General features: G+C 33.8%; 2 protein-coding genes across 2 annotated transcripts; both read right to left on the bottom strand.

Annotated features, from left to right (window-relative positions):
• Nucleotides 1-8,423: 8,423 nt before the first annotated feature.
• Nucleotides 8,424-10,235, bottom strand: LOC133034502 (protein ALP1-like). The gene is made up of 4 exons (XM_061109596.1): nucleotides 10,047-10,235; nucleotides 9,724-9,955; nucleotides 8,713-8,792; nucleotides 8,424-8,597 (listed from the first exon to the last, which is right to left on the bottom strand). Exons 1-4 carry the CDS (start codon nucleotides 10,233-10,235, stop codon nucleotides 8,424-8,426), a joined length of 675 nt encoding a protein of 224 aa, XP_060965579.1.
• A 1,319-nt stretch (nucleotides 10,236-11,554) lies between these two features.
• On the bottom strand, nucleotides 11,555-14,351 carry LOC115718889 (heavy metal-associated isoprenylated plant protein 34). Its single transcript, XM_030647697.2, has 3 exons — nucleotides 13,825-14,351; nucleotides 13,620-13,695; nucleotides 11,555-13,505 (listed from the first exon to the last, which is right to left on the bottom strand). The coding sequence occupies exons 1-3, from the start codon at nucleotides 13,852-13,854 to the stop codon at nucleotides 11,818-11,820; spliced, it is 1,794 nt and encodes a 597-aa protein (XP_030503557.2). The 5' UTR covers nucleotides 13,855-14,351; the 3' UTR covers nucleotides 11,555-11,817.
• Between the last annotated feature and the right edge of the window lie 5,223 nt (nucleotides 14,352-19,574).

Below are 19,574 nucleotides of genomic sequence, written 5' to 3' on the forward strand. Positions count from 1 at the left end.
GAGTAGATCTAAGATCCTGGTAAAATAATTCCAACAACTGGCACCAGAGCCATGGTAATTGATTTGCTTGCAAGAAATTTAGACTTAAAACGATTTGTTTGTGATTTGGATGGTATCATGTTGCTTTGTATGTCATATTGATGTTTGATTGTTGTTTGTGAATTCTGGAAAAAATAGTTGATTTTCTGTTTCTGGAATTATTTTTATTGGATAGTATGGAAAAAAAAAAGCAACTTATTTTTTTACAGAACTCGATTTCGATTTAATTTGAATTAGTTATGAATTTTTTAAAATCAGAAAAATCGGGGTGGTGAGCACTCTTCCCATGCGCGTGGAATGGCTGCTTGCAGCCTCCAAGCGTCGTGGAAACTCGGCCAGCCCCTTAGATGCGCGCGCGGAATGGTATGCTATGCATACCATCCGTACTGTTCATCATTTTTTTCGTTTTCTTAGATTTTTCATGCTATTTCATGGAATTAACTTCCGATTTTTTGTGTAGTTTTGTATTTTGATTTTTAATTTTCATATTTCAAATCTAATTATCAGAAATAAATTAATTTGAATTTTAAATTAATTTTAGATATTAGTGAAATTTGATTTTGAAAATAGGTAAAAATCAATTTTTTTGCTTACCTCTTTTCTTATTTTTTTTTTTTTAATTTTGATTATTTTATCTTATTTTAAATCTAAGGTCAGATATTTTTTTAAAATACTTTATTTTAAGTAATTTGACCTTATTTAGATTTAAATAAGATACCATAATCATGAAATTTTAAAAAGGGAAATAAGATATTTTTGTTAACTTTTAAATTTTGTTATTTTACTTAAATTAAATTATAAAATCAGAAAAGGGTATGTATTTATCTCTTTTTTATTTTATTGAATACCTAATTTTAAAATAACATGAAATTTAAAAGGTAAGTTAGCAAAAAAAATTTTGAAATGATATTTAGGTTACTTGAAACCTAATTTTTCAAAATTTTAGGTTTAATTTTAAATATTATTTTATTTTTTTAAATCTGAAAAATATTTTTTTTACCATTTTCGAAATCAATATTTTAAATTAAATAAATCCTACATCCAACTATCCAAATCTAACTTGTTGTAGGAGTATGTGTTTTAGATTGTTTGTAAGTTTTTTTTTTTCTAAAACCTATTATTGCTTGATCTAAATTGCCATGGTTAACTTGTTGACAGATCCAATGATCTAATTTTAACCCATGGTTCAATTGTCAATAGGTCAAGTAAATAATTTGTAACAGGTAATTTTTACATTATTTTTTCATCTGTGTATGACCTAGTAATATGATAGGATCCATCCAAATCTGTGTGCATGTGTGAGCCTATATATTTAATTTATTTTATAGATACATATAGGTTGTTGTTGTTGCTAAATAAAATGTCATAACTTGATAGATTTTATTTAAGCTCATTTAGTTAATGGGCCCATTCAATTTATAACAGTTGTTCATTTTAAGGTTAAATTCCTCTCTTTTGGGCCTTGTGTGAGAGTTGGGAGCCATAGAAGTGGGCACGACATACTGAACCCAGCCTCCCCTCACATGAACAACCCCAATTGTGAAGGCCCATTTGCCTGATTTGGATAACTGTGGTAGGTTAATTAAATTAGTTTGACCTAATAAAATTGATTATCAACATAATTAATTTTATTTTCTCTTGAAATTAATTTAAGAAAAACATAGTTTGATGAATAATATTCTAAAAAACTATATGTATTTTTCTTGTGTTTAATTAAATATAGAATTATAACCAACTACATTCTTTCTGAAGCTTGATTTCATAATTTCATTAAATATTCCTATTTAAGTTAAAATTTTTGTTTATTTCTAACAAATCAACTTAGATTTGAATATCTTTTGAATTTCCTATTATAAAATTAAGTTGAGAAATTTAGGAATTGGTTATTAAGATTTTTTGGATATTTTTTTAAGTTGATATTTTTAAATATGGAAAAACTTAAAATGGAATATCTTCTAAATTAAGTGGTTAGAACTTAATTGTTAATATTTAATTAAGTCATTGTTTGAAGAATATTTAAGTTGGATATTTTTAGATTCTTCTAAACAACTTAAATAAGATATTTTTCAAATTTATTCCATTGTTTTTGAAATTTAATTAAAGTTGGATTTTTTTTTTATATAATTTTTTTTTTAACTAAACCCACTTTAATTGGTAATTTTTCATTATTAAAATATGGAATAAAGTAAATGATTAAATAAAATACATATTTTTTAAAATAATGAGCTTTAATCAAAAGATATTCGATCTCCATTGTTGGTCTTACAATAGTTAAATTTTTTCAATATAACCTCGAGACGCTAGACTTCGTCCCCCTTATGGATAATTATTCGTTGAAAGCATTTTACACCGTAAGATCTCATTTGATAAGTGTTTTGTAAGTTTTCGTCTCTATTAGACTCTCCCCTACGGTGACTACTTAGAGATAAACTCATAAAACATGAAACAATGGTGGAAGCTCATAAAATGAGAATAACCTTGACTCTCGCCTATTGGGACAACGTTGGATTCTCATTTTGATCGAATAAAAGGTTGCTAAAAATGGTTTTATTTTAGATGAGCTGACTACTCTATTCAAATAATGTTATCTTTGACTCTCGCCTACCGGGACACTGTATTTCATTATGTTGGAAACCTTGGACAATAAACTATGTTAGATTTAGTATTTTTATAGCATATGTAATTATTTGTTATTTTCTGAACTTGTGTATAAATTTATTGAACCAAAACCTTCCTTCTGTTTTATTGATATGTTGTAGTGCCAATATGGATAACCCTCACCCCGATCCACTCCTAGTTAATATCTTAGCAAATGAACTTGAAGATGTGAATAAGACTCCTGGTCAGAGTAATACTTCACATGTGCTCATGATGAACATGAAATTTCAGAAAGCAGATAAGCTTGGAATTGTTCACTCTGAAGAGCAAATAGTTCATAGCTCCATAAATACTACTAATTCAAGCTCAGTTGAGAAGATAAGAGAAAGTGATTCCACTTCCTCAAATTATACTTCACAACAAAATGAACCAGCAAGAACAACAATTCGAAAACGATTAAGCAGTGATGCTTTAGTCTTCGAATCATGTGTTTTAGAGAATGATAAATCCATTTGGATTCTTGATTCTGGGTCTACAAACCATGTAAGTTGTTCATTGCAATTGCTTGAAAAATGGAATTATTTGAAATCCGGAGAGTTGAAACTTAAGGTTGGTAATGGCGAAATGGTATCGGTTAGAGCTAGAGGAAAAGCCAAATTCAAGTTTCAAAATATAATTTTGGAATTAGACAATGTCTTATACATTCCAAATTTCAGTAGAAACTTGATTTCTGTTTCATGCTTACAATTGCAACAATACAAATTAGATTTTTCGAGTTCTGGTTCTACCATTTCTCGAAATGACATTCATATTTGTGTTGCATCCATGGAACATGGGCTTTATGTTCTTAGACCAGACGAACCATTTGCCCTACATAACGAACTTTTTAAAGTAGCTAAACCTAGAAACCACAAAAAGCAAAAGATCGATGATGATAATGAAACATATCTATGGCATTTACGTTTAGGTCACATAGGCTATGACAGACTAAATAGGCTAACCAAAGTTGGTCCATTGAAAAATGTCGTCTTAGGTGAATTACCTGTTTGCGCGTCTTGCCTAGAAGGGAAGATGACCAAACGTTCTTTCTCTGCAAAGGGAGAGCGTGCCAAACAACCACTAGGGCTAGTGCATTCAGATGTTTGCGGACCTTTGAATGTAAAAGCCCGAGGTGCTTATGAGTACTTTGTCACTTTCATTGACGATTACTCTAGATATGGTCATATTTACCTTATGCATAAGAAATCTGAAACGTTTGAAAAGTTTCAGGAATTTCTTACATTGGCTCAAAACCAATTGGGTAAAACGTTAAAGATCTTGCGAACTGATAGGGGTGGAGAATATATGGATATGCAGTTCAAAGATCATTTGATCGAACTTGGCATTGAATCCCAATTAACTGCCCCTAGCACTCCACAGCAAAATGGAGTTGCAGAAAGAAGGAATCACACGCTTTTGGAAATGGTTAGGTCCATGCTTAGTTACTCAACTCTACCTACGTCCTTCTGGGGATATGCAATTCAGATGGGAACCGACATTTTAAATGTTGTTCCATCTAAATCAGTCCCTAAGACACCTTTAGAACTATGGAAAGGTCGTACACCTAGTTTACGCCATTATAGAATCTGGGGGTGCCCTGCTCATGTCTTAAGAAAGAAAGATGGAAAACTTGAAAAGCGAACTGAGGTCTGCATGTTTGTCGGAAAATCTAAAGAGACTAGGGGTGGACTATTTTATAGTCGCAAGGATGATAAAGTGTTTGTTTCCACAAACGCCACTTTCCTTGAAGAAAACTATATTAAGAATTTCAAACCACAAAGTAAAGTAGTATTGGAGGAAATGCTTGCAGATATAAGTCCTTCTAATGTTCCATCCTCTTCTACTCAAGAATAGAATAATCCCACTCCCTCAGTCATCGCAACTGAGAAAACTACTACCAAAGCTCTTGTTCAGAAGATCACCGCTCCTCGTCGTAGTGGGAGGGTTTCTACAAAACCGTCTCGTTATGGCCTGGATGGTGAAATTAATATAGTCGTTGGTGACGGTATTGAAGACGACCCATTAACCTATAATCAGGCAATGGCAAGTCCGCAACGGAAGCGATGGTCAGCCGGCATGGATTCAGAAATGGATTCCATGAAAAAGAACAAAGTCTGGGAATATGTAGATCCACCCGATGACTATCGTCCAATGGGATGAAAATGGGTCTACAAGAAGAAAAGAGGCACTGGAGGCGAAGTCGAAACTTTTAAAGCTAGACTGGTCGCCAAGGGTTATAGTCAAAGAGAAGGTGTGGACTATGAGGAAAATTTTAATCCTATCACCATGCTCAAATCCATCCGAATTCTTCTCTCCATCGCAGCCGCTTTCGATTATGAAATCTGGCAAATGGATGTCAAGACAGCCTTCCTTAATGGGCTTCTTGAAGAAACCATCTATATGGAGCAACTAGAAGGCTATGTTCTTCCAGGGCAAGAAAATAAAGTTTGCAAATTAAATAGGTCTATTTATGGACTTAAGCAAGCTTCTCGCTCATGGAATAAAAGGTTTGATGAAATCATAAAAACCTACGGCTTTCATCAGAATGAAGATGAACCTTGTGTTTACCAACTCAAGAAAGACCAAGTAGTAGTATTCCTGGTCCTTTATGTTGACGACATTTTGATCATTGGCAAAAATATCAAGAAAATGACTCACATCAAGGAATGGCTAGACACTCAATTCAATATGAAAGATTTGGGTGAGGCTGCCCATGTTCTCGGTATTCAGATCATCAGAAATTGGAAGAACAGATCCCTTGCTCTCTCTCAAACCACTTACATTGACAAAGTTTTAGAGAGATTCTCCATGACCAACACCAACGGGGCAAATATGCCTTCTAGATATGGTATCCGTCTATCTAAGGAACAGTGTCCTACTGATCCTCAAGAGATAGAGGACATGGCAAAAGTTCCTTATGCTTTTGCAGTTGGAAGTCTAATGTATGCAATGTTATGCACTAGACCTGACATCTGCTATGCAGTTGGAATCGTGAGCAGGTATCAGTCAAATCCAGGACAGAAACATTGAAATGTTGTTAAGTATATTCTGAAATACTTGAAGAGTACAAGCGATTACTTGTTAGTCTACAAGGGTGGTGCTCTAAATCATGTGTTTTGGGAACATGATAGTATAATTGAGTGGGAGCGCTAAACATAGATATGGAATCTATAGCTTTTATCAGGACATAGGAGTGAAACGATAATTTCCTTTGAGCTTAACTTAATAGAGGTAAATGGAAGAGCTCTTGTTTCAGTGATTATATTTTAGTTCACTAAAATATCATTTACAGGAAGCTAAGTGTTTTAAGGATAAAATACATTGAGGAGTGAAACGGTAAATTTATCCCTACTCGGCGTAAATCATCTATAGAGGATCTTTGATTATTGAGATTAGAACGATGGTTAAATGTTTATAGCGTATCTATATCGTGAAACATATAGAGCGTTCTATATGACTGAGAGTGCAATTCCAAGTTCTATGGTGGATGCAATAAGGAATTAATAAGTTAGGGAATTCACTTGGTAAATTCTAGTTCTGCTTATTGGAAGCTCGGTTGTATAGGCCCATGGTCCCCATACTAGTTGAGACCATACTGCTTGTAAGACTCAGATAATTGATTTTAATTAACCAATCATAATTCTAAAATTAGACTATGTCTAGTTTATGAATTTTCACTAAGCAAGGGCTTAATTGTGAAGAAAAGAGATTCTAGGTCTTATTTATTAATTAAGAGACTTTATTAAGTCTAATTAATAAATATATTAAATGGAAATTTTATTTGATAATTAATTTTAATTATTAAATAAATAATTTTGACATTTAAATGGTTAGAATTGGAAAAATGGCATTTTTGAGAAAATAAGGAAATTTTTGTCAAAAGTGGAAAAATTCTAAAGTGGGGCCCATTACCATGGCCGGCCACTTATATGGGATTTTCCACTTAATTTTTCCATTATTTTAATGCCTAATAAATCCTAACCTAAACCTAGGTGGTTGCCTATAAATAGATAGTGATGGCTCACACTTAAAAGAGAGATGATGAAATTTCTTGCCTTCAGAAAAATTTCCTTCAGCCTTCTTCTATTGAATTCGAATTAGCCCCTCCTCTTTCTTTCTTCATAATTTCATACCCTGAGTGATAGAGTGAGTGCCCACACACATCAAGTGGTATCTCAATCATAGTGTGTAAGGCAGTGAAGAATCCAGAATCAAGAGAAGGACATTCGGGCTCAGATCTTGGTGATACTCTGCTAGGGACAGGATACAAGTGTTAGATATCTGAGCAGAAGGAGTCATTAATATTCTGTTGCACCCAATGTAAGGTTTCCTAAACTTTATATGTGTTTATTTACATTATTTTAGAAATTCATATTTAGGATGTTAATTAACATACATGGTAGTAAATCTAGATCCTGGTAAAACATATTCCAACACATACATGGTAGTACATCTAGATCCTAGTAAAATAATTCTAACACATACCTCCTTGGCCAACCAGTTATGGTCCGACCAAGGTCTAATTACTTGTCTTGCTCTTGACTTGGAAGCTGCACTGAGTGGTACCTATCCAGTTGTTGATGAGCTGTTGTACACATGTCATTAGCAAGTTGTAAGTTATCCAGCCTTTTACAGGTAGGCTATCCAACCTTCTGCAGGTTGTAAGCTGTCTGGCCTGCTGGTCATCATGCCATGTTAGGCGGGCAAAAATTAGGACAACAGTAAGTTCCATTATATTTATTTTTATAGTTGATAACTTTTATGGTTTTCTTTTAAGCATCTTCTAACTCACTTGTCTCGATTTTTGACGAGCATTGATGACTATGAGCTATGCCCATTCCACACCCTACAACATGAACATGCAAGGCAAGAAAGTACCAGGAGGATCAAGGAGCACCTTACAACATGACCACGCAAGGGAAGAAAGTACTAGGAGGATATCAAGAAATTGGAGGCTGGTGATAACGAGGTCATAGTTGAGTGAACACGCCTTGAGGAAGTGTTTGAGAAGGAATAGTCCACTTCTAAGAAGACTCATGACGCACAGGCCAAAAAAACAGTGATCAAGCCAATGAGATAAAAGATTTGAAGTCCAAGATAAAAGATTTGAAGTCTACTCTAAAGACTAAAGATGAGGAGTACCAAACATTGGCCAAAGAGGTCACATTTTTCTTTTTTCAAAAACAAAATTTTAAAAAATAACAATACTATTTTTATGAAAAAAAAATAAAAAATAAAGGTGGCGCCTGGTAACACTTTTGTTTTTTAATTTTAAAAACAGAAAAATCAAAATAATTTTTTTTTATTTTTAATTTTTTTAAAAAAAAAAAAACAAAAATGTGTTCTATAAATACTTTTGTTTTAAATTTTAAAAATAGACAACAAAAATGTGTTCGATAACCACTTTTGTTTTATAATTTTAAAAACACAAAAAAAAGATGGTGTTCTCTAACCATTTTTATTTTTTAATTTTAAAAATAAAAAACATAAATTTATATTTTTTTAAATAAAAAAATTATGAATATCATTTATTTTTATTTTTAAACAAATATATAAAAATTATAAATCAGATTAAAAATACTCATTAACATCTTAAAAAAATTCAAGTAATTTAAAATTACGAAACTCATTATCTATAACACAAAACCGACAAAGTCATAATAAAATATGAACTAATAATTGTCTAATCTTGAAGAAAATATGAAAAAGTTCTAATTGTTAATATGCTTCACTCATTATCTTCATCGTCAATTTGCTCTCTGTATATGATCAGCAATTTTATCACGGACATTAGCCATTTCACGAATTTGATCTCTTGAAATGCTGAACTCAACACTATCATTCAAAATTTCGTGGGTGCTTTGTATAGTAGCATCTTGTACTTCAGGAATGTCTTCATCTCCATCAATATATGTCTTTTTCTGCATTTGTCCTTATAAAATTATGAATTCCACAACAGGCAATCACAATGTACTTCTGTATTTTTAGATCATAGGAAGGCATTTGCTTTAAAATATGAAAGTGAGCCTTCAATACGCTAAAGCACCGCTCAATGACATTTCTCAAAGAAGAATGTCGATAATTGAACAACTCCCTTTTTCCTGGAGGATTACGATCTGCATATTGAATCAAATGATATCTTTCTCCTCAATATGGGGAACGAAAACCAGGCATGTTTGTATACCCAGAATCAACCAGATAATATATTCCTAAACAATGTTTGTTGCCCCTAATTTTGCCCAAAATACGTGGACCAACCGTACAATGACACATGTAAGGAAAGGGTTTAACATTTGAATTAAATAGCTAAGTCTTTATAAAGCAAAGAATTATTTTGGATATGCCTCCCGGAGAAGGCATGCAAGGTCTCATATGCTCCCGGAGAGCAGGATGGCATCAAAGCATCTCCGGGTGGTGTCAGGCTTCTTCTGAGCAGTTATCTCGCATTTAATGTCGCATGGGAGGAAGCGTATTGGAACTGCCACACGCAATAAAGTCTGACGGCACAACCCCTGATCTGTACCTACTAGGCTATGACCAATAAAGTCTAGTGACGAGTACTCTGTGAAGAATCACATAGTCAAGAGGGATTAAGGACTGCCCTCATAAAATCCCTACAGCACCTAGGGATTAGACCATGCATAACCCATAATATATTCATTGGGAATGTACCACTTTACTGATAGCTACAGAAATGCATGTACCTTAATTCTGGGGATCACCCTACAAAAACACTATAAATACCCCCTAAAGCTCATTAAAGAGGGGTCGAGAATTCTGGGTTGCACAAGTGCTAGAAGAGTAAAAACTCACCAAGAACATTTTCTGTATTAAATACTATCATAAATACACAGACTCGTGGTCTAAGGCTCATTAACGCCCCAACCACGTAAAAATCTCCTTCTTAATTTCTTACAGCTCTCTAAATGATTATTATTTTATTGGTTGCCGAAAACCTCGGTCAACAATGTTAATTGATATTAATTTTTCATATAAATATTAATACAAAATAATGTCAATAAACATAATAATTTTGATAACACTTACCATTGGGTGGAGCTGGGAATTCATAACCTGGGTTTGTGGCACATTCTGACAGAATTCGTGCATCATTAGCTAATCCTTCCCATCCAGCAACAACATATGTGAACTTCATGTCAAATGAACATATACACATGACATTTTGAGTTGTATCCACCTTCTGACCTCGATATGGTATTTGTTCATCAATGGGGACATGAGCTGAGATATGAGTCCCATCTATAGCTCCTACACAATTCTAAAAATAAAAAATAAATTAATGGCTTTTGCTCTTTCTTTATTTATTAAATTTTGAAATAATAATAAAAGAGATAGTATGAAATTTTTACCTTGAAAAATGGATATTGAATTTCTAAAAGAACTACATCAAACAAAGGTGGAGTAATTAATTCTTTGGATAAACGACATACCGCCTTCAAAAGTTTCCTAAAGTATTCAGATGTAGTTGAGGTGGATTGTTGAAATCGGTCAGCAACTACACGATGTCGTTCATTATGTCCAATGACAAATAAGAACATAGCAACTTGCTCCTAAACAGAAAGATAGCGAGAGTTTTTCAATAATTTTTTTTCTTTTAGAACACCACAAAATAGTTTGAAGACGTCCTTATCCGTTCTGAATAAATCATAACACCTACTATCGTGACCATGCAACACTTCCATTACATACTCATGTCTTGAAATAACCGAATTTCTACACGGTTCCTTAGTTAGATATAGGGAGATAGAGAGAGAGGCGAGATATATAGAGAGTGGAACAGAGAGCTATATAAATATATAGAGAGAGATATAGAGATAAAGAGAGGAAGAGATTTACATGTAATGGTGAAGATGAAGCCATGGAAACTCTTTTGAAGGGTAATTAACGAGAGAGAAGCACAAGTGATAAAAGTATTTTTAAAATTTTTTAAAATCATTCAAAATTTATTTTTAAAATTCACTCCATTCTATTTTTTTTTTTAATTTTAAAAACAAAAAATAAAATAGAGTTACCGCACACAATTTTTATTTGTATTTTCATATTTTTAATTTTAAAAACAAAAAGTAATTTTTAAAATGGTTACCGAACAAACCCAAAATATATTAACAAAATGAGCCCCAATTCAAATTTCTGCTACCAATCGCAAAATTATGACAGAGTATATTTCAAAATGCCAACCAGCGGCATCAGTGAAAGAGGAAGATTATTTTGATTTGATGTTAATTTATTATGATCCGAATTTACATCCTTTCAATTTTTAAATCCCAATAATTGGAAGCCAAGCAGATCACCGACCTAATATTGTTTACGACAGTGTTAATATATTTTCGGCTATACACAGCACTGACCGACCATACCTAACTACATGAACATCCAAGATACAAATGTTACATATTTTTCATGAAAAAGTAGCAGAAACCATAATAACGACAGTCGTTTTCTAGCCACTTGGCAAATGTGAACACAAGTTTACAGAAGGTCGGCATATAAATATACTTCATAAAACGTGCGAGTTAAAGTGGATGAAAGCTCATAATCATAAATCATACAGCATGAGCAAATATTCAAATTACATACTATATTTGATTTAAGGTTTCATCATCATCATCATACTAGAAAGACTTTTCAATACTCCTTACCCTTAACAATAGTACTTGATCGTGACAACTCACATTTACATCTTTTCAATTTTTAAATCTCAATAATTGGAAGAAATGCACTATCTTAATTATCTCACTTTCACTTGAATTGAACCTATAAAAGACCACTGCCCACTTTGAAAGTTGCTCAGTGCCAACTCCAATGAAGAAAAGTATGATATAAATAATACGAATATTATAATTTGGTTACTCAATAATTGCACTCATAAATAATAATAATACTTGTCCATTAATTCACGTGACCTCTTTTGGGTCGAGAAAGAAACAGTGGTACAATTACGAAACCTATTTACTAAAACTAAACTAACATAAGCCATGTTACTTGACTACCGATCTTGCACTTACAATATATCGACTATAGAGTAGCAAAAAGAGCAAGAATACAAAATATGATATTTAACCCAATTCCAAAAACAAACAAAAAAGAAATGACTTTAGTAGTCAAAATAATCCTAGCAATTTACATGACGTTGCAACTTTCAGTATTCTCATCACTGAAAACGTGAGTGTAGTTATCGGAGACCGGATGCGAAGCGTAATTCACTGCCGGCTGCGGCCGCGCATACATCATCGGTTGGAACATGTCATTTCCCACGTTGCCCCTTTGTTGATTCATCATCATAGCCATGTACTGTTGCTGTTGTTGTTGCTGCTGTAATTGTTGTAGTTGCTGCTGTTGATTGTATGGGTTTATGGGCCCAGGCCCGGGCCCATATCCAGGCCCCATTCCTTGCCCTTGATAATATCCACCGTTCATCATGGCTTGGGCGGGTAGACCTTGTACTGCAGGCATACCATTACCGTTCATCATTGGAAAGCTACCACCCATTGGGCCCATACCCATCTGACTTCTACCCCCACCATTTTGACCCACTGGGCCGGACGGACCCATTCGGCCCATAACACCTCCACCCCCGCCCCGGCCCATTTCACCCATTTGACCCATTTTCCCACCACCGCCACCGCCAGCACCACTACCTTTGCCGCCTTTTCCACCACCTTTGCCGTGATTAGCGGTGGCGAAGTCAATATCAAAATCATCAAAATCATTCTTCATTTTCTTCTTCTCTTGCTTCCCTCCCCCACCTTTGCCATTATTGCTTTTTTTATCACCACCGCCATTATTGCTGCCTCCCTTCTTAAAAACACTTCCCTCTTTAGTACTACTTTTCTTGCCAAAACCAAATAAGGCACGCAACCCACCACTTTTCTTTTTTTCTCCATTTTTATCACCACTTGGTTTTGATTTCCCTCCTTTGCTGTTCCCACTCCCACCTTTTCCATTTCCCCCACTTTTTTTCCCTCCATTGCCGTTTTTCCCTTCATGATTTCCATTCCCTTTACCCTTCATCATCTCAATTGGGAAATCAACAGTCCCACCTTTCTTAACCGAACCACTACTTTTTTTGTCGTTCATGGCATGAACATCAATCATCCCTTTGGGCCCATAAGGAGGCCCATTAACGTTACCCATCATCGGCACCATCTTCCCATAAGGCCCTTGTGGCCCATTACCATTTACATGCATCACCTTGTTCGGCATCACCATCGGCATAGCTTTGTTAGGCACATTATTATAACCACCATGAGGAGGCCCATGACTATTGCCATGTCCATGGCCTAACCCCTCATCATCATCGTCATCATAGTCTTCATCATCATCATACTCGTCATCATCGTCAAACTCATCATCAAAATCTTCATCGTCAAACTCATGATCACTCATGTCAAACTCATCATGACCGTTCATATTGAACTTGACAGATTTCTGGTCCTTGGGCGGGAACTTCATATCCTTAGCAGACCCTTTAACCATCTGCTGTAAATGCTGTAACTGCTGCTGCTGAAGCTGCGCGTGTTGTCCGCCCCCCTTAAGCTGCTCTTTCCCACCACCAGCACCGCCGCCTCCGCCTTTCTGAGACTTGCTCCTGTCTAATTTTCCCACTTTGCCACCGTCAAGCTGCAAGTTCTTGAACTGGTTTTGGAGATTTTGGAATTGGTTTTGGTTTTGAGCTGGACCCTTTTGAAATCCCCACAACTCTGCATGCTTTCCATTTTTTTCAAGCTTCTTGATGAGTGTGTCCGGGTCAGCAGAGCCTGAAACGGTCACCTTTCCTTGATCTGAATCTATGGCCACACTAAACACACCTGTAGGCAAATACAGCAAAACACTGTAATTAGTCAAAGTGTGACAAGTATTTCAAATCTCGAGTAATAAAATAAGCTTTCGTAGTCGAAAAAAGAAAGAAAACAAAAACTTACCATCAATTTTCTGTAACAGTTTCTTCACTTTCTGCTTACACCCATCACAGTGAATATTAACTCTGAGAACACAAGTCTGCAAGAAGATAAAAATTTAAAATATTAATTAAATTTCTACACAAACATAAGCAATGAGAAAAAGGGTACTCATAACTCTGGTTTTTATAACGTTATAATTGAAAATAAACAGCAACAAGGTGTGTACCTGAACCTTCATGAACTCTTGTTTACTCATCTTTTTTTGAGAGAGAAAGATAAAGCTCAGTAAGAGAGGACTGAACCAGGGAGCAAAGAATAAAGGAGGAAAATAAAGAGAGAAGAGGTTTAAGTGAGATGTAGAGTTGAAAGTCGGTTGTTGAACATTAAACGCTTTAAGCTTTTCTTTTAAATATATATTTTCTTTTCCATTTATTTATTTCTCTTGTCTGTGTTTCGAATTGAGGGTTGGGTTGGGTTTTAATGTTTTAGGATATTATTATTTATTATTATAATAATGAAAGAAGAAGAGAGAGAAGAAGCGGTTAGTCTGTATGAACAGCTGGGAGTATAGATGTATAGATAGATATAATAATCTTTGGTTGGCCTGGGACAAGCCTTTATATATTTGAATTGGCTTTAAAGTTTCAAAGACAAAGGCTCTGTCATTTTGAGTTAATAGTGTTTGTTTAGTATAATTATAATTTATACTTCTTTTCTGTCAATTATGTTTGTAGTGATGAATTGATTAATCATATTAGGTGTATGAAAAGATCACTGACTATATATGGGCCCTACATCCAGAAAACATGGGCTGGAATAATGGGCTTGCTATCTGATCCACTTCCAAGCTCTGTTCACTTGGCCCAGCTTGGTTTGACCAGAACGGTCACTGTGTACTGTCGTGTGAGGCTAGTACATAAAATATCTGCCTACGGAATTTTGATACATATCTTACAAAAATACTGGAATTCTGTCTCACAGTAAAATAGAAAAAAATTGAGAGATTTGAGTATGTGGTGTAAAACAATTTACAAAATAATACATAATTTATAAATTTTACACTTACGATTAGATTTATTTCATATTTTTATAGATTTTTTCATATTTATATTTTTACCGATTTTTACTTCCTCTTTTCAGATAAAAATATTATTTTTATATTACTTCTCGTATCAACAAAATCAAAACAATGTTATTATAAAATAATAAAAAATAACACTTCCTATTTTCTTAAAAAAATCAAGCAATAATGTCAAAATAATAACTTTTCAAAAATAATAAAAAACACCACCCTATTTTTTTCGTAAAAAAATCTTAGAAATGTAAATAATAATAATAAATCTGTAAAAATATAAAAGAATACTTTATTATAAAATAATATACATTACTACTTTATGAATTAATATGAAATAATTCTTACAAAATAATAGTTTATTATTTTTATATTATTTTATTATTTTTAAAATTACTTTTCAGTTCAAATTAAATAACAAAATTTCTATTCTTAATTTTACTTTTTTTTTTTGGAAATCAACTATTCTTAAATTATAATCAAAATAATTTTCAATAAATATATATATATTTATACATAAAATGTGGCTATCTAACGTTATTGGTTAGTTAAATAAAATATTTTAAGAATATAAGTATATTCTGTTAAATTTAACGGTGTTAGTAGAGTTATCTTTATTAATATATATGAATATTAATATTATTTATTTTAGATTAATTTAAATATATAAATATTAATATTATTTGTTTTAAGTTAATTAAACTTATACCAATTTTAAATTAATTTAAATATATATAAATATTAATATATTTTTATAACATTATTATTTTTAATATTGGAAGTATGTTCAATTTTAATATTTTTAAACTTTATATTTATTTTCCTCAATTTTATAAAATTTAAATATAATTTTTTAAAAAATAAATTAAAATTTTAATAAGTAGTTTACTTGAATTTATAAAATTTTAAAAATATGCATAAAAATAAAAACTAAAAATATAATTAAATATGCGTGCAATGTACATAACAATAACCTAGTATATATATATTAAAATATATTAGGTTGATGTTACGTATAATTAGTTTTTTTTTAATTAGATTCAATTAGATGATGTTAAATGTAATACATGTATGTTTAATTTTTTTTAATTAGGTAATGTATTTTTTTAAAAAAAAAAAATTGAAAAGGGATTTGAGATTCTGATCTTTGAGGATTTTTTTTAGTTATTACGCCTACATTAGTTTGCCTTTAGATGTGATTATATATACATATTTTATATGTACAATAAAACTCAAATAAGATATCGCGGTGAATCATTGTGTGCTTGATTGAGCGGAATTGTCTCTTACTTTAATTCAAAGTTAAATCAATAAATTAAAATATGGTTAAAAATATCTACAATATTTAAATATTATAAATTTAAATTAAATTTTTTTATATAAAGTATCTGCATTATTTTTCTTTTTATTTTAATTTAAAGTTAAACTAATAAAATTAAAAATATAGTTAAGAATATCTACAATATTTTTAAGTATTTTAAATTTAAATTTAAATTTTTTTATTTTTTTTTATAAAATATCTAGATAAATTTTATTTTTAAATATATATAATAATATTATAAAGTTAATAAAAAATATTTTGTTAAGTAATAGTATATTCTGTTAAAATTAACGTAGAAAATAAGAAAATACCGTTTAACTAGGAATTTCGTTACATATCCATATTTTATGCCTTAGATAAAGTTCAATTTTAATGTAATTTAATTTCATTATCAATAAAAAGAACATAAGTTATGTCATTACTCATTTTGTATATTTCTTGGCTCACATGTTTTTTTCATGATCATATGTTTGATATATGAATTCTTATCATATTGTTATTTATAATTATAGTGTTGTCTACACATTAAAAATTGATTATGAATATATGATATAAACTACTTTAGTCCCTTGATTTATCAGTGCACTGAATTTACACTGACGTAATAATCAACGATGTGGTTACTTATACTTTTATAAGTGGAATGGCTTTTCCAAGACATTAGCAAAGTAAGCTTGTATCGAATGTATTCGTTATACATTGAACTGGATAGATAGTGACAGTGGAAAAGATATTGTCTTACCTGTTATACCTGAAATTTGGCTAGCACTTCAGAGGAGGACACGTGTCAAACTGGGAGAATATGAATCAACAAATATAATGATAATTATATTTGAAAATGGAATAACTCATTAAATGCGGAACTGACAGAGTATATTTACAACTTGCTGACTGTAAGGTCTTAAGCGAGATAAAGATATACGAACTGTTACCTCGTGCATTAACGAGAAACCATACGACATTAGTAGTGCAAGGCGAGGCATCAACCTCGCTACGCATGAAGAGACATAGACGAGGCATGATGATTGTTAAAATACTTAGCGTATAATACACATTATACTAACTAAGCATAACAGATGGAAGAATCTGAGTGACAGACAACGAGGCATCCATCTCGCTATGGGAAGGCATACTCTTGGTATCTTCACTAATCAACTCTAGACATCTTTCAATGAGATCCACTGCTCCGTCGAGTCAGCTCTCTCAGATAGAAGCTGACATTCAAATAATGTTGACTACTTAAGTTCACCTTGTCACCAAGAACTGCGATTGCCAGATAAAGCGTTATGTCTTCAAGCGCAGAAACGACGAGACTTACATTATAAACCTCGAAAAGACATGGGAAAAGCTCTAGCTCGCTACCAGAGTTATTATTGCTATGTTTCCAGCAAGATGTCCCAGAACGATACGCGTTACAACGTATTTAATAAACGTATGTATTGACCCAGTAAAAGCGGACCAATCACAGCTGTGTGATTTTTAAATAATAACCGCATTTATTTTACGTGGGACGTAATTAAATTCCACAATTTCAAGGGATTATTGTTGTAAGATATCTGTCTGATTCGTAATTAACTGCATTCCTATGTAACTATTAATAGGAGTAGGTTACACTGAAAAAGGGACAAAAAATCCTTAAAAGAAAAAGCCCGAAGAGTTGATCAGAAATATCTAATAAGATAGACTCGTAGAATTTTAACTGTAAAACTACGTAAAAAATCTTTGTGTTCTTATTTTCTCTTTACTGTTATTATTTTCTATGCAAATCCATCACGATTTAGGCTTTAATATAGTTAACGAAAATATGTGTTAATAGTTTGGCGCTTTCATTCAGAGCCTTTGTGAAAAAAGCTTTGAAAAAAATCTCTTGATATTATAAAAAAAAAAAAATTCTCCATGGCTGACAACGGAGAAAATGTTGATGCTCCTCATGAAGAAACCACTCACCGTCCTGGAAAAAAGCCAATGGGCTCCCGGAGGCCTCCCAACTCACGATTTACACGGACCACTCGTTCCAGGAGGACTTAACCTGAGGGTGACCCAAGTACACGGGCCACTCATTCCAGGAGGACCCAACTTGAGGGTGGCCCAAGTACACGGTCCACTCGTTCCAGGAGGACCCAACCTGAGGGTGGCCCAAGTACACGGTCCACTCGTTCCAGGAGGAACTAACCTGAGGGTGGCCCAAATACACGGACCATACATTCAAGGAGGACCCAGAATCCAGAACAAGGTATGAAGAACTTGAAATGAACATTGGTAGAGCCCAACCCAGGAAAACTGGCGAGGATGGTGCCTACGATCCAACAAGATACGTGCCAATCGTCAAGTTGGAAAACCGCCAAGTTAGACGCCACCTAGAGGAGGGAAACTGACGAAATGTTGAGTTGGAACGTGAGGTAGCCGCGGCCAGGGCGGCACAGGAGAATAATACACAAAATCAACTTGATCTTGGAGTGAGAAGACCACGAGGCAGACCTCGCGGCTCATGAACCAGGTGGCAGGAGACAGCTCAAGAGAACCCTCAGAACGCTCAAGAAGAACAACCTGGGAAACTGAGAGTCCCCCTGAAAATGAACAACTAAATGATCAGCCAGAGCCTTCTCACAGGAATGAGAATAGAAGGCGACCAGAAGCCAGGAAATAGGAAATTTCTCATGGAAATGAGGAAAATCTTGGGACTCAACCAGGGACACGAAGGTCACCAACGGGGCATCGCCAACGTTCTTCTCAAACAACAAGGGAAGGGGCACGTACAAACCCCAGCAGGGGGCACACAACGAACCACACCCAAGGGAGAAGGACGGGACGTGAAGAGGCGAGTGTTACCTCGAGGCGTACAAGAACCCATAGCCGATCAACGCAAGGAGGAGAAAGTACTCATCGCAACAATGATCGAGAAAGCACAGGCACGAGTAAAACTGCACGTTACTCAAGGACAAGGTCCATGAGCAGGATGAGATCCATGAGTAGGACAAAGTCTGTGAGTAAGACAAGGTCTGCTAGCAATTATAACCAACCGGATCTGTGAGAACACTTGAACCAAAAGAAACCTGATCTTCACCAACAACTCGGTCCAAAGCAAGGGGATCCAATCCAATTGCGAATAGATGAGTTGGAGGATAAGTTCAGGAGGTATCAAGTCAGGGAATAAGGAAAACAATCTAGATATGACTCAGATGAGAAACTCGAGCCATACCATCTAGACATCATGAATACTCCCTTTCCCACAAAACTCCCATGTCTCGTCATACGATGGAACCACTAATCCGGTCTCGCATTTAAATAATTTCAATATTATAATGCGAGCTAGCAATGTTACAAACAATTTACATTGTATTTTGTTTCCCACTTCACTAGTTGGAGCAGCAAGCAACTGGTTTAATAAGGTTACTCGTCATTCCATCACTTATTGGGAATAGTTGTCTAAGGACTTCAAAAAGCAGTTCCAAGCCGCAAGAGATAGGCGACCCGAAGTATCCTCACTCACCAACATAAAACAATAGCCTGACAAGACGCTTAAGGCCTACTTAAGTCGTTTTAGCACAGCTGCTGCGAGAGAAAGAAATTTGGATGATAGTAC

Source organism: Cannabis sativa, chromosome 2, assembly GCF_029168945.1.
Source record: "Cannabis sativa cultivar Pink pepper isolate KNU-18-1 chromosome 2, ASM2916894v1, whole genome shotgun sequence".
Taxonomy (NCBI): Eukaryota; Viridiplantae; Streptophyta; class Magnoliopsida; order Rosales; family Cannabaceae; genus Cannabis; species Cannabis sativa.